This window comes from Silurus meridionalis, chromosome 25, assembly GCF_014805685.1.
Source record: "Silurus meridionalis isolate SWU-2019-XX chromosome 25, ASM1480568v1, whole genome shotgun sequence".
NCBI classification, from domain to species: domain Eukaryota; kingdom Metazoa; phylum Chordata; class Actinopteri; order Siluriformes; family Siluridae; genus Silurus; species Silurus meridionalis.
This window is the reverse complement of record NC_060908.1, coordinates 10,445,711-10,460,857: the sequence shown is the minus strand read 5'-3', so window position 1 is coordinate 10,460,857 and position 15,147 is coordinate 10,445,711. Positions and strand designations below refer to the sequence as shown.

General features: G+C 36.2%; 2 protein-coding genes across 5 annotated transcripts in view; both read right to left on the bottom strand.

The window, feature by feature from the left end:
* Nucleotides 1-1,578, bottom strand: part of scai (suppressor of cancer cell invasion) — a 39,625-nt gene extending 38,047 nt beyond the window's left edge. For 2 of the 4 annotated variants that reach the window (XM_046838780.1, XM_046838783.1), the window contains exons 1-2: nucleotides 1,298-1,567; nucleotides 859-924 (exon numbers count right to left, since the gene is read on the bottom strand). The gene's annotated coding sequence lies outside the window, so the exon portion shown is untranslated. Of the gene's footprint in view, nucleotides 1-858; nucleotides 925-1,010; nucleotides 1,225-1,297 lie in introns of those variants that run through there. The other 2 variants (XM_046838781.1, XM_046838782.1) reach the window with 2 other exon arrangements.
* A 218-nt stretch (nucleotides 1,579-1,796) lies between these two features.
* Nucleotides 1,797-14,675, bottom strand: ppp6c (protein phosphatase 6, catalytic subunit). The gene is made up of 7 exons (XM_046839305.1): nucleotides 14,535-14,675; nucleotides 10,903-10,998; nucleotides 10,730-10,795; nucleotides 9,718-9,859; nucleotides 9,556-9,635; nucleotides 6,291-6,500; nucleotides 1,797-2,642 (listed from the first exon to the last, which is right to left on the bottom strand). Exons 1-7 carry the CDS (start codon nucleotides 14,607-14,609, stop codon nucleotides 2,394-2,396), a joined length of 918 nt encoding a protein of 305 aa, XP_046695261.1. The 5' UTR covers nucleotides 14,610-14,675; the 3' UTR covers nucleotides 1,797-2,393.
* Between the last annotated feature and the right edge of the window lie 472 nt (nucleotides 14,676-15,147).

Sequence of the window (15,147 nt, the reverse complement as noted above, 5' to 3'; positions counted from 1 at the left end):
TTTTATTCCTAGGTGCAATATATGTCATGTTCAGTGACAATTAAGCTAATAACATAAGCAGAATGGGTGAAGTCACATAAGCATGCTGGAAACTTTCTGCTACAAATATTCACACACACACACATACACACACACATAGCAAAGTCTCTAGTAATGGCACTGAAACCATATCTAACTTATGTTGGTTTTAAATAAAGATAAACACCATGCTGTGTATAGTGAATATGTCTATAGTGTCTTCAGCATCCTCCAAATCCTGCCCTGCTATTTCAGTGCCTTGACCTTAATGAGTCTCATTAAAAGGTTAAATGTTTTTTCGTGTTGATATCAAAACAGAGGACACATGAAGTAATCCAACATCCCAATCTGCCCATGAGAGTACTAAATATAGTCGAAATAGTGTGTTACTAGACGTAACCGATTGGGTTTGATGAATCCCACATCCGCTGCTTATTGAATGGTGACTGCATACTATTGAACCAATAAGACAGTAAAGGACGTCACTATTTATCAATGAGTCTGCGATTAGACATTATGAATAGCATTACACTAAATGCTTTGTGCCTTATGTGGCGTATTATTTTACATTATTTTAGTCTAATAGTATACTGTCTGGAAGTGGCCCCGTCAGGAGGCTGTTCAAATCTCAACATGCACATGTACAATTCTGTTTTTATACAGGCACATGCACAATTACTCCATTTACACAAATGCTCTAACAATCGTTTGACCCTATATTACAGAGCTCTTTCTTTCAATGGCACACTAATGCTGGGTACAAACCAACACGGAGATGTGCCTTCTCACAGTTAAACACTATGACTGTGATTATAAATAAAATTCACACAAGGCACTTACCTTTATACCTGTTTCAAATCGCCTGCAAAGATCTCACAGCTCGGCAATGTCCCGGAGATTGTGGATCTGTCAAAAACGGAAAAGTTAAATTGAAGAAAACTGTACATTGAGAAGAAATCGATCAATAGGGAATTAACTAAAGTCACTTTAACTAGTTCGAGCTTCTCCTGTCGCGGTTATAACGCCTCGTCTCCGGGCTGTGCTACAGTATATTACGCTCGCTCGGTATTGATGCAGGTCATAAAAGAGTGTGTTCGTGCAGGTTTAACGGGAGAAATGATTTCCTAATGATCAGTTATGGTGCACAGGTTTCGCTAAATGGACAGACACGTTTTAACAACTGTACAAGCGGAAGTGATGAGATTTTTTTAAGATGCTACCCGCTCTAAGAAAATCCTGTCTCTGACAGGTAGAGAGAAAACCGCTAACGTTACATCACCTGTGTATTGTATTTTCTTCTTCGAGCCCTTAAGGGGGGGAAACGCTGTTCTGCGTTGATGCAGTTGTATGAAATCTTAGAAATACCAATGCACACTCGATCCGTCTGCGGCATTTACCAGCCACTTAATTCATCTTTACTTGCAATCACAAAATGAGGATTATTTTTGGGGTTATTCCGTCGGCGCATGTGTGATTACCGCTGTCGGTGACTTCGCCGTTTCTGTACAATTTCCATTGAAAAACACCTCTCACACAAACGTGCTTCTCAACCGAACTCGATGACGTCGCATACAGCCAAGCTTTTCATTGGCTGTTTGGGTTGGCAAACAAATGACCCGCCAGGGGGCGGGGCAAATACACACGTATTTTGGTATATTCACGCACGCCACCTTATGACCATTTTGGGTCATTTCTTACAAACACACAACACGCAATATGACACATCTGAGGTTTGGTAAAAGATGTCACACAAGAAAAAACACACAGGTTCCTAAATATTTAAATTAATAATAAAGGGGTTTATTTTTCAATATTTAATTGGTATGTGGGTCACCATCTCTACAATAATAAAATACAACATATCTGAAGAAAAAAAAAAAAAGAAAAAAAAGAAATTATCAATACAATTTTAAATGTACAAAATAATCACAGCCTCCTCCATGTCTTCACCTGGTCCAACCTCACCCAATCTTGTAATTTCATTACACAGACTTCAAGGAAACAGGGCCAGAATAAACCATTTAAGTCAAAAGGCCTACACTCTTAGTCTAATATAGTCGTGGACTTTTTTTTTAAGGAGTTGTAGTACCACATATAATAAAATCAATGTATGTTTATTTTACAAACAAACAAACAGCACCAAAAGGAGTACTGCTTACTTTACATCAAATTTCTACATGACAAGCTTGCACTTCTCATGAAAAGGGCTAGCAATATTTTCAAGGTTTCTCATAATCTAATTTCAGTGGGGGGGTAGTGAAAGGGCATGCATATTCTTTGAAGAAAAAAAAAAATTTCATTAACAAAAGCAAACAAACAAAGAGAGGTTGACCAAGATGAGAAAGAGTGGAGGGTGGACACAGTAAGCATTGCCCTCAGAGGAAGTAGGGCGTTGTGGTTCTGGGTGGAATGACTCGCTCTGCATCAGGCACAGCACGGAACAGTTTGGGCTCCCGTGTATTCACATCCTTGAACACCATAATAGAGGCAATGTTGCCACAGCGGTAGCAGTAGTTGGGCGCTGACCACACGGTCACAAGCTTCTCATCGAACATAAACTTGTAGCCCTCGTGAACCAGCTGGTGTGCACGGCAAATTAGTTTCAAGTTGTTAATATGGACAAACTGCAAAAACAGAGGGAAAAAACATGGACGTTATAAAACTAAATTTAGATGCAATTAAGCGATATGTGCAATTAAAGAAAGTAATTAATTAACATTAAATGCATAAACCTCAGATAAAAATAAAGCAATAATTGTAAAATAATATATAATCAAGTCATTTTACCCTAACTGATACAGTGAGTAGCTTCTTATGTTCTAAAACAACCATGTTGGAAGACATATCTTGTGGTCATAGAAAAGATGTTACTCTTTCAGAAGGGACAAATTATGGGCGTTGCATCAAGTAGGGAAAACAACTAAGCAGATTTCTGATGCTTCTTAAGTTGGTTTAAGAACTGTCCAACACATTATTAAAACCCTGAATGAAATTAAATCTGGACATTGCATAAGCTTATTGCAACGATGCCATGGTGAATGTGTGCCGTAATCAAAGCAAAAAGGGTGTGTAACTAAATGTGTGTGCGTAGGGCTGCTCGATTTTGGGAAAAATGTCTTATTACGATTATTGGTCGTCATTATTGCGATAGCAATATAATAAATGTTATCATGAGTCCATTTGATTGGTTATCAAGGAAATTGCACAGATTAGTGATAATGCTGAAACGTGTATTTGTTCAACTATAAAAGGTTTAAAAAAAAATGAAAAAACATTTGCATAACTGTAAAAAAAGTAAAAAAAAACAAAAAAAAAAATTCTCCAAGGTACAGCTGAATTGAATAAAGCAATAAATAAAAACATATATATTCATAAAAGTAAGATATTTGAAACATTATGCCCAAACAAACAGGGAACGCCCTGCCGCTGCCCTCGACAATTTCAATTATTTACCCGATTTTCTGCTGAAGTTTAAGATACAGTATATGTTTATATACATGGATCTCAGGCAATTTTCCATTCATTATCATTAAATTAGTTTTACCTTTAGCTATCTCTATATAAAAATAAATAATGATTTGTATGGTGTGAGTGGAGCATTGTGACGGGACAGCAGAGCACTGGGGGGTGACAATGGGGATCTTGCCCGCAGTTTCAAATGGTTAGAAATGGTCCTGTTTACACTGGATTTAACAGACACCAGATATTATATAATATATACATATAGTTTTGCTAAACTATATTAGCTGTCCCGAGGGAAGAAAAGCTGTGGGGCAAAAGTAAATGGAAAATAAATTGTCTCTTTGACCCAGAATCAGTAAAACCTGTTACAGATTTGTCATATTGCTACATGACGTAGCAACTTTAATTTAGCAAAATCTTGCACAGTACTTCTCTCTGCTCAGTGTTGGTAATCTTAAAGCTAAAATATCACCACATAAGAGGTAGCATTTTTTTTTTTTTTTGGCTACCAGTTCGGTGTCGGTCTGCTACATCCATCTTCACCTGGTCTCCGCACTGCAAACCGAAAAAAGTCATGTGACCACACATGCCACATGTGCACTGCCTAAACGGAGACTATCTGCTCTTTTTTTGCTTTGTTAGTAGCACAGAAAACCTGAGATCGGACAAATGGTAGTAAGAGTGCAAACAGTATTAATATTGTACAATACAGGTTTTTCTTTAAACATTGGTCAGAGTGGAGATGTAAATCAACTCAACAGGCCAAAGCCATTTAGTCCCAATTCTGCAAATTCTTGTTTAATCACGATTAATCTCATGATTGTCATGTGTTAACTTATGATTAATCGCAACTTAATCACATTTTTTAAAATCTGTTTTAAATGTACCTTAACTCAGGGTTGGGCAAAGATGCATCAAAATGTATTTTAAAATAAAATCTAAGTACCTTATCTTTAAGTGTATCAAAATAAAACCACTGTATTTTAGTATTTTAAAAATACTAAAAAAAATTTACAATTTAGCATAACAAAACAATTAATCTATTGGCCTATTTGATCCACTTCATCATCACACTGATGTTTCCCTGTGATCTCCCATATAAAGGTTTTTTTTAAAGTAACCAACAGTTTAATGTTTAATAGTTTGTGAATGACTCATAATTGTATCCTAATTTAGTTACTTGGTGTTTGGTAACAAAGGGCTACTTTACATCAGCAACACTAACTCAGTGACAAACAAGTCATTCATAAGAAGACAACAGATGGCACCCGTATTCATAGCAACTAGTTTCTAACTAATTAATAATTTAATTGTAATAATAAATATAATAATGTGTCATGCAGTCATTCATGGTATACAAAATCATGATCCTACTAAACAGCTACTTCTATTAGGGTACAATATTTGGCAATGAAATATTTATTTAACAATCATTGGACAACTATTTGAACGCTGGCAGCCTGCACGCTTCTTACCTTCACCACATTCTTCCATATGGATCAATTTCCTGTTCTGATCTCAACAAGTCTGGGCAAACTACTGAGTAGGCACCAATCAGGGAACACGTTTTTATGATATCATGTAGATTTCTTACAAAGTATTTTAAAACTACAAAAATAAAATATTTTGAAACAAATACGATAAAAAGCCATTTTCACCAACCCTATCAAATACAAATTACAAAATCCTTTTTTTATATTTGAAATACGTATTTAAAGTAGATGTATCAAACACTGCCCTGCTATAAATAGACTTTTCAAGTTTTTAATACTCTAATCCAGCGGTCCCCAAACTTTTTTGTGCCATGGACCGGTTTAATGTCAGACAAAATGTTCAGGTACCGGCCTTTAAGGTGTGGCATAAAACTGGTATTTTCTAAATATAATATTAAATGTGAATCCACTGTGTTGTTTTTTTGTTCATTTTGCTAGCTTGGGGGTTTTAATTTAGCAGTAATGTATTATGTGTTACCGGCCAGCGCGGCCCCTTTCAGAAGGTAGTGGGTGTAGGTAAAACATGTGACCAAGGCAAGCATCTTGACATGCGTCAAGAGTGAGTCGTAGACAGATGTGGCAGAGAAAATCCGGTAATTTTCCAAAATAAATCATTGTTCAGAATCAGATAATAAATAAAACGGAAATGATTTATTATTATTTCTGTGCGGCCCGGTACCAATTGGCCCACGGACCGGTGCCGGTCCACAGCCTGGGGGTTGGAAACCACTGGTCTAAACAACATGAGCATGGACAAACAAATGCTTTCAGCAAATGCATGTTTATTATTAGTGAATCCAGCCTCAACATAGAACATGAAGACAAAATATTTTTGTCAAAATGTTTTAAAGTAATTGTGGTGTTTTAACTTCCATAAAATCATCAGGAAACATCATTTATATATATATATATATATATATATATATATATATATACACACACACACACACACACACACATACACACACACACACGTGTGTATTCATCCTCATTCCTCGTACAGGCAGGAATGTTGTCTGTCGTTCTCTCACACACACACACACACACACACACACACACACACACACACACACACACACACACACACACACACACACACACACACACACACACACACGTATTTTCTAAATATAATAAAGATATGTTAGGCCCAGAAATATTTGAACAGTGACATTATATATATATATATATATATATATATTATATATATATATATATATATATATATATATATATATATATATATATATATATATATATATATATATATTAGTGGAAATCAGGTACTATCATTAAAGATGGAGTGAATAATCTTACCTCATTGGTGACCTTGGCACCAAAAAGCCATCCAGCACCTCTCGGGCTAATAGCCCAAGTGTCAACATCTTCTGGATCAGACCAGACAAGGTCACAAAATGCCCCCTTGTGAGGGATTTCCTGGTTCCTCTCAATGGTGCGAATCTGGTCCAAAGTCTTGATGTCAGGTGAAAGGCCACCATGCACACAAAGGATCTGCTCATCTATTAACTGTGGATTAAGAGCAGCACATAATCAATGCAAAACAGTGGAAATGTATATAGTGGTTTGGAAAAATACATATTTCCGAACCTGTTTCATTTCTTAAAGGAAAATCAGTTCATTCACTCACTTCAGACGGCCTTTTGTGAAGGGATGAAATTATAATGCAACTTGATAGATTCTTCTAGCACTCAAGTTACTTTATAAACTTTATACTGTATATATTGAGGGGAAAACAGATTTGTAAGCTCAGAGATTGTAGACAAATAACGTGAAAATGCAAAAATACAACAGCTGTTTTTTTTCCCAACATTTAAAACCCAGGTGGGTATAATTACATCTTATAATTTAGTCAAATGTAAAACCATCTTTAGAAAACAACAGAGGAACATTTTCAAAGTTCTCTGTGGATCTTTTAGTTTTTCCAAAGGTTTCAGCCAAGTCTTCTTTATAACAATGCTTCAGTTCGTTGAAATTTGATAATTGTTTATTTACAGCTCTCTTAAGATCCAAAAACAGCTCCGGTTTGGAAATGAATTAGCCATTCTAACCACCATCATTTTTAGCCCTCATTTAGTCATTTAGATGTTTGCATGCTAGGGTGCTTGGGGTCAATGTCTTAAAAATAAGCAAAAAACTTCACCCCAACCACAGGATCCATGAGAGTTTTGATGATTTTGCACTGTGTTTGGTAGTCTGCATTATAACCAAACATCCATACCAAAGAACTTTTCTGACTTTTATTCAGATACAATTTAGCAAATTAATTACTGCTGCTTATTCTTTGTGGAGAGAAAGGACATTTTTCTTGCCATCATTTTATAAAAGCAATACTTGTTTAGTCTCTGTGCTTGTGCTATAGTGAACAAACATTTATTGTGATTGCAGGGTCATGCAGATCAAATAATGTCGCTCTTTTTTTTTTCTTCCATCTCTAAGCAAAAAACTAAATTTGATGACCTCCTGAAATGACTTGCAAAACCTGTATAAGAGTTGGTTTACTTTTCGGAAAAACATGACTAGATAAGTCTGTTGTTTTTTGTCATCTGAGCTAAGCAAGTTTATTATAGAGTTTGGGAAACCCATTCAATTGTTATTAAGGTCCTGATAAATAAAAAATATAGAATTAATGAGAGTTTACATTCTTTCCCTATGACTGCATCATTCAGTTAAATGATTTGTAATGCTTTTAATTTTCAATGTCTATTTTTAAGGGTTTTTTTTAATGTGAGATTTACAGACAATATAAATTGGAAAAATCCTTGAGAACAATATACTTGCCCAGGGTTAGCTGATTGATAATTGATAATTTATTAACCAGGAACTGTCTGTCATGTGACTCTGTGGATGTCACTATTTGGATCAGAAACAATAAAGAGGAATAAGCGAAAATTGGGGACAACAGGGTGGATAGAAAATGGGTGGTAAAAAATGACCGTATTTTCCGGACTATAAGCCGCCTTTTCCCATGTTTTGAACCCCGCGGCTTAAACAACGAAGCGGCTAATTTATGGATTTTTCCTGGGTTTTTCCCGGTTTCACAAACTTCAAGCCAAAAAAAACTGAACCCCATAACATTAGACCAATGAAATTGCCGAACGGGGCCAGGTGAACCAATGAAACTCATTAAATCGCGCTCCCACCACATAAATATGGATGATGTTCTTCTGGCGTTTGACCTGACGCTCATTTGGACTGTCAACAGGAAATGTGAATCATTCGTCGCGCTGAAAACAACCGAGCATGAAAAAAACCCCACTTCACCTGTGTTCTGAGCTGCACGGCATCGGGGGAAAAGCTTCACTGATTATGATTTTTAAACGCACGACGATGCCAAAAGATAAACTAAAGAGATAAATAGTTGTGAAAGGAAGGAGGAAGACAGTGAACAATGACTTTCTTGGTAGGCTACTGTTTAGATACAAGCCGTTGTAACGCGTTGAGTCTGGGTGAAGGGAGAGCTCGCTAACTCCAGTTGCAACAGAAATCATCTAAGCACAGACAGGTTTCCAAAACTCGTGCTTTTTTATTTTTCTTGGCAACAGCGTTACGGGTTAGTCAAAGAAAATTAAAAATTAGCATCAGAAAATAATAAGGACATATTCCTCGGCCTTGCACACATGCAGTAATACCGGAAAAAGGCTATTCCCAAAAATGCAGCTCTGCTCTTAAAGGAGCCACAACATATTTTACCCGTTACACCGTGTTAGTTTCGGTCTTTCATTAAAGCCTGTGTAAAGGTCATTAGTTTCAATGTAGGCTTATAGACAGGTGTGGCTTATTTATGTTCAAAATAAAAATCTTTGTAAAATTCAGTGGGTGCGGCTTGTATTTGGGTGTGCTTAATAGTCCGGGAATTACGGTGACAATTTTTATTGTGTGACACCTTTTTGTTTTTTTTCTTAAACCATTGCTAACAAATATTTCCACATTCTTTTTGTGTAATTAATGCTACTTCTCATAGATGGGCTAAACTTCAGGAGCATTGTTGAACAGTTTAGACTACACAAGAAGTCAGAGAAACGTCTGGAAAATTTGGCAAGAACAACAACATGCATAAAGTTTATTGCTTCTCTACACTGTTTAATGAATACATTTAAACATTATTACCTAATGTATTTTTTATACCGCTACATTTGGTTATTGTGTTATATTAATCTGCTGCATTAAAGAAAAGTTTTTTTTTTTTTTTTTTTTTTTTTTTAAGGTTTATGGCATATTACATTACCACACATAGCAATATAACTGCAAGAACTTTTGTCAGTATTGTGCAGTGAATTGTAAAAAAACATGCACTTCTATAACCTCCACTCTTGCAGGCCAGAATCAGCTGTCACTACATGGTCTGGTCATTTTAGTTACTCAACATGGGCTACTTTTACATAAAGAGGTATTTGACATTGCAAATGACCAGCCATGTTTACTATCAGCTTATTAAAAGTGACAATAGTTTTTAAAGAAGACGCACTTTATGATGTAATCTAGTTGTCATTACAAGCCCCGGTAAAGATTATACAACTTTTACATATCCAGGTAATTACAAACAGGAAAACTTTGTACTTACAGCAGCAACAGTCAGCATGTCAAACACTTTAGTGCAGTATCGCCAAGCATTGGCATTTCCATACTTAGTTTGGCACTCGTCTGTAGAAAGAAACAAGTATTGAGTATGTATTGAGAATGTATTGACTCTGAAGTGCATATTTAAGATTTTTATAATACTTACCATAAAAGCCATACACTTGTGTAATCTGCCTACTCTCATGATTCCCACGAAGCAGTGTGATGCGGTCGGGCCACTTTGCTTTAAGTGCTAGCAAGTATGTGAAAGTCTCTAAACTGTAATACCCTCTGTCCACAAAGTCTCCCTGGTAAAGAAGAGATATATATTAATTATCCATAATGATTTATACACAATTGTGCAATCTCTTAGATTATCGATAAGATTATGTATTTATCAAACATGCTCAATAAGGTGTGCATAGCTGACATGAGACAGAAACTAAGGTATGGTTTATAAAAAGATAACATCAGCAAAGGACATTTATCAAATCAAATTCAAATTTTATGGTCACATACACATTCTTAGAGTACATCATGTAGTGAAATGCTTTTTACAACTCCAACATGCAAACGTGAAAATAGAAATAGAATATAAAAATAAAATAAAAATTAAAAAAATGTATGTATATTAAAAATATAAGTATAATTAAAGTATAATGATCAGTTTAAGAATAATACAATATATATAAATTAGACAGGAATACAGATTATAGTGTTCCAGTGTGTTTGTATTAAAGTGTTCATGTGCTGGTATTGAAGTGGCACTATGCTGTGCCAGTCCAGTGTTAAAGTGACATTGCAATCATGCAAATCATGTATGTACATGTCATGTATGCAATAATTCACTGCATCATATTTCCTGATAAATACAAAAGAATGCATCACACCCTATTCATTTTAGTTTATATACTGCTATTTTTGCAGTGAAGAATAATACAACCTTCCAAATATAAATCTGCACAGTTAATAAGCAGAACATCTTTAGAATACAGCTCACTGCAGGTAAGTTTTTAGTTTACATCATACACTTTAAAATAAATGTAATAGTCCATCGGGTTTGTTGTTTATGGTAAATATAAATGCAACATTTATTTCCCTTAATGCAACAACTCATGGGAATTCTAGTTTTTGCTATAAAGTGAAGTATTATGAAATTATTTCCCTTGACATCATACCATGAAAATGTAGTTTGTGTCTGGTACTTGTCCTCCAGTTCTGAAAAGTTCACATAAGTCATAAAACTAAGGGATGCAAAAAAAGAGAGAATTCACCATAAGTATCATTAAACACACAAATTAGCATAAAAAAATCAAAGCAAGATGTAATACAATAGATTTCTTGTGATCACCTGTCCATGGATGTCACCACAAACAGTGACTGGACTGGATACTGGCTGTACATTTGATTCCTCTAGTAGCAGGTCACATACATAATCACACAATCTCTGAAAAGGGCAAAATGTAAAAAAAAAAAGTTACTTTAGAAATTTGTATAAATTGATGCCAAACACTAGCTTTCTAATGTGTACTACATTCAATTCCAGCATTACTAACATGATATTTGCAGTCAAAATATTGTTTATATTGATAACTGATTTTGTAAATTTACCCCCGTACAAAGAAATGAACAGTCTAGAATTGTTATGGTAGGTTTATTTTAACAGAAAGAGAAGGAATATTTAATAAATAATAATAAAAGAATCTTATATAATTTATTTTGTATTTGGTCAAGTGAAAAGTATTTGATCCCCTACCAACCAGCAAGACTTCTGGCTCCCACACACCAAAATTAGTCCTGTCCCTTAAGGAAAGAAGTCATGTGTATAAAAGACACCAGTCACAGAATTAATCTCTTTCATTCAAACCTCTCCACCACCAGGGCAAAACCAAAGTGCTGTCAAAGGATGTCAGGGACAAGATTGTAGACCTGCACAAGGCTGGAATGGGCTACAGGACCATCAGCAAGAAGTTTGGGGAGAAAAAGACCACTGTTGGAGCGATAATTCAAAAATGGAAGAAATAAAAGATTAGTCATTTGCCCTCACTCTGGAGCTCCAGGCAAAATCTCACCTCATTGGGTAAGGATGATCCTGAGAAAGGTGAGAGATCAGCTCAGAATTACACAGGAGGAACTTGTTGATGATTTCAAGAGAGCTGGGACCACAGTCACCAAGAAAACCATTGGTAACACACTAAGGTATCTCTACTCAATGCACATGAACAGGCCCGTCTGAAGTTTGCAGACGGAATGATTCAGAAAAGGCTTGGGAGAATGTGATGTGGTCAGATGGAGGCAGAGAAATGCTGAATATGGACCCAAGAACACCATCCCCACTGTCAATCATGGAGGAAGAAACATTCTGCTTTGGGTCTTTCTCTGCTAAGGGTACAGGAAGACTTCACCACATGAATGGGGCCATGCACTGTAGAATCTTGGATGAGAATCTTTTGGCTAGAACACTAAGGATGGGTCGTGGATGGGTCTTCCAGCAAGACAATGACCAAAAACATACAGCCAAGGCAACAATCTGATGGTCCTGTAGCCCATTCCAGCCTTGTGCAGGTAGATTCTGTGGCAGGTGTCTTTTATACACATAACGAGTTGATTTTAGAAGAACTTAAAGAGACAGGACTAACTAGGGTCTGTGGGAATCAGAATTCTTGTTAATTTGGTACAGGGATGAAACACTTATTTTACTCGATCATATACAAATTATTTATAACCTTTATACATTACAACTTGTTATATGTTTTATATTCTGTCTCTCTCAGGGGATCACAAATTATTTTCCCCACTGTACATGCACAAACCAATAGCAATAACACAAATAGCACAAAAGTTAGCATAACTGTCTTGCATAACTAAGCTTGATCATGGTCATTTATTTTAATGTTGCAGTTAGTAGAATGCAAACATCATGGTATAAGTCACTGCAACTAAAGATTGTTTAAAAGTCTTAAAAATACAATAATTTAATACGAGATGTGAATTCTTACAAGACTATTCAATGGAGTAAAAGAAATTGAGAAAATTATTTAGCTTTCAGTTTCCCATTACAATTATGAGAAAAATCATTGTTACAAATGTGAGAGTTTTAAAAGTGGCATTTAGATGACTATGGAAAAACATTTAATGCATTAAATCTTTAACAAATACCTTTAGTGGGCATTTAAATTGCCACAGTTTGACTTCTGAGACATCGATGGGGTAATGCGGTGCAATTAATAGACGTTAAACTGAAATAGCAAAGCCACAAATGGCTATGAATGATTTAAAACTCTAGCCTGTGTTCGCAGCAGGCTCTAGTGTCAGCATGCAACCAGCATCTGTAGCTACATTAATTGTTAATCAAATCAGAGATCAAATCATCCGTTTCCCCCATAATAAAACAATATGCAGGTCAGAAGAATCTAAGACACCAAGATGGTAGGTGTGAATGAAAATGTAAATATGTGTCATTCGTGCAATGAACTTGCCCTCTGTATGCCCATCTCGTCTCAGCGCACTGTGGACACTGTACAATCATTTTAACTTGTTAAGTGTAAACTATGTTCAACAAAAATGGCTATTGCTTAGTTAATATACATATACAGTACTTGGTTAAATCTGAACATAGACTGCAATATCAGTCTATAATCTTCCATAAGTGTTATTATACTCTAACAGTAGCAGAAAACACCAGACCACAGAAGTGCTGTAACTGGAAATATACTGTTAAAGAAGCCTTCCGTTAGATTGTATACCCTTTTCAAATATCCAACAACCGAAAGGGGGCAAATTGCTTTATTACTAATAACAAAAAAAGTCTATTTAAAGCCAGTTAGATCAGTCTGATTGTGTTTGCTCTGCATTTCAATGAGCGCTGCCATCTTGAATTGGCGTCACGGACTCACAATTGAGAAAAATCGGAGCTGTCGAAAAAACTCACGTTCCGAGCAGGAGTTGGAAAGCTAAGTTGTCTATATTAGTGGGGAGTCAAAAATTGTCCAATTCTCTCTTTTTAAGGGGAATCGCAACATTATCAGGTCACAATTCCTCTGGCCAGCACGACTAACCCGCGCCTAACTCAGTAAGTCAGAGCTCGTCGAAAAAGACACGTTGTAATTACGACTTTATATTGGCGTTCATGTGCGATCACCTTGTAAATACTATATAAACGATGGGTTGCATTAGCGAGATCACAGATGTATTAGTCCAAATACAGGTTTCAATTGTGGTTGTATTTACACTGCGGACTGCCCAGACTTTTTTAGGGTCAGTGATGCTGCTGAACAGAAAGGGGACAGAAAGGTGTGTCGGTAATTCATTATACAGTTAATGCTAGCTACCTAGACAGCCAAAAGCACAATGCTGGTTTATCTGTAGATAAGCACAAAAAGCGGCAATGTTAACACAAAACCAGGCAGCTGTGTGGTCATATATTTGAAAGACACATGGATCCGATGGTTTACTACTGGTTAACTAGCTATCCTGTAACAGTGTTAGCTAATGCTATCTATTTAAACGTGCTTAATCTATTTACAAATGTAAAAACATTTCATAAACTAAGACTTTTTTTAAAGCTTTAATTTTGTAGGCGTACTGTCATATGGAATGATGTTTTAGCAACAACAACCATTAAAAAAAGCGCTTACTAACTTGCTTTTCACCCCAACCCTATTCCGAAAAAACACCTCCTACTTCGGATTGGCTGTAAGTGTCCCGCCCCTGTGGTGGGATTGGCTACTCGGAAACATCATCCAATAAGAGAACGAAGGCATTTATACGCCTAGTGATAGAGGCGGTGTTGTATAAGAATACGGGTGAGAAAAAATACGAAAGCGGTCTTACCCTAGCATTTTGTTAGCTCGGTTAGCTAACTAGCTCCTAGCTAATACTTAGCAGTTTGGCATGCTTTACCCCATGATTAGACTGAAGGCTGAATTTGAATGGCTATACAGTTAATATAAAACGCCCAGCATGCGGAAATGTCCAACTAACCTTGAGATCGTTCTCCGGAAGATATTTACACTGTCTTGCGATTTCAACATACTTGTCCAGGTCCAGCGGCGCCATTTTGAGAACAACAACTCATTCTACAGCAGACCGGAAGTGCAAATACGTCAGCGCTCCGACGCTGATCCGGTGCCTTATTGGACATGAAGTAGACTATTTGGTGCATAATATAATTTAAAAGACATTATTTGATATATTTTGTATATGAAATGTGTATGTTATGCGGATTATTTTATGAACAGCACAAGGCTTGTCTTAGTCTTTCAGGTACCCAAGTTTTAAATGCACTGTTTCTCCTCTTTCTCTTCCTGTTAAAAGGTTGGGGAACTGAATGAACCACATGTTTAGATCAGCGGATCCTCGTTCCTGCACCAAAACGACGGGTCATATTATATATATATATATATATATATATATATATATATATATATATATATATATATTAGGGGTGGCACGGTACATGGAAAACCACCATGTGTTCATGTGTGCGTCGCACGGTTCGACGCATGCGCAATGTAGCCCCGTGCTCAGTTTCGCCTCAAGACAGTTTCGCGTGAACATACATATAGACTGTAAAAGTTGAGTAAACAGTGCTGCA

What these genes read in the sequence shown, in the direction of transcription:
- ppp6c (XM_046839305.1), bottom strand. Translation starts at nt 14,609, where the DNA reads ATGGCGCCGCTGGACCTGGACAAGTATGTTGAAATCGCAAGACAGTGT. An exon ending in GTGGTGACATCCATGGACAG is followed by an intron (nt 10,796 to 10,902) that starts GTGATCACAAGA and finishes TGCATCCCTTAG; the next exon opens with TTTTATGACTTATGTGAACT. An exon ending in GTGCCAAGGTCACCAATGAG is followed by an intron (nt 2,643 to 6,290) that starts GTAAGATTATTC and finishes CTGTTTTTGCAG; the next exon opens with TTTGTCCATATTAACAACTT.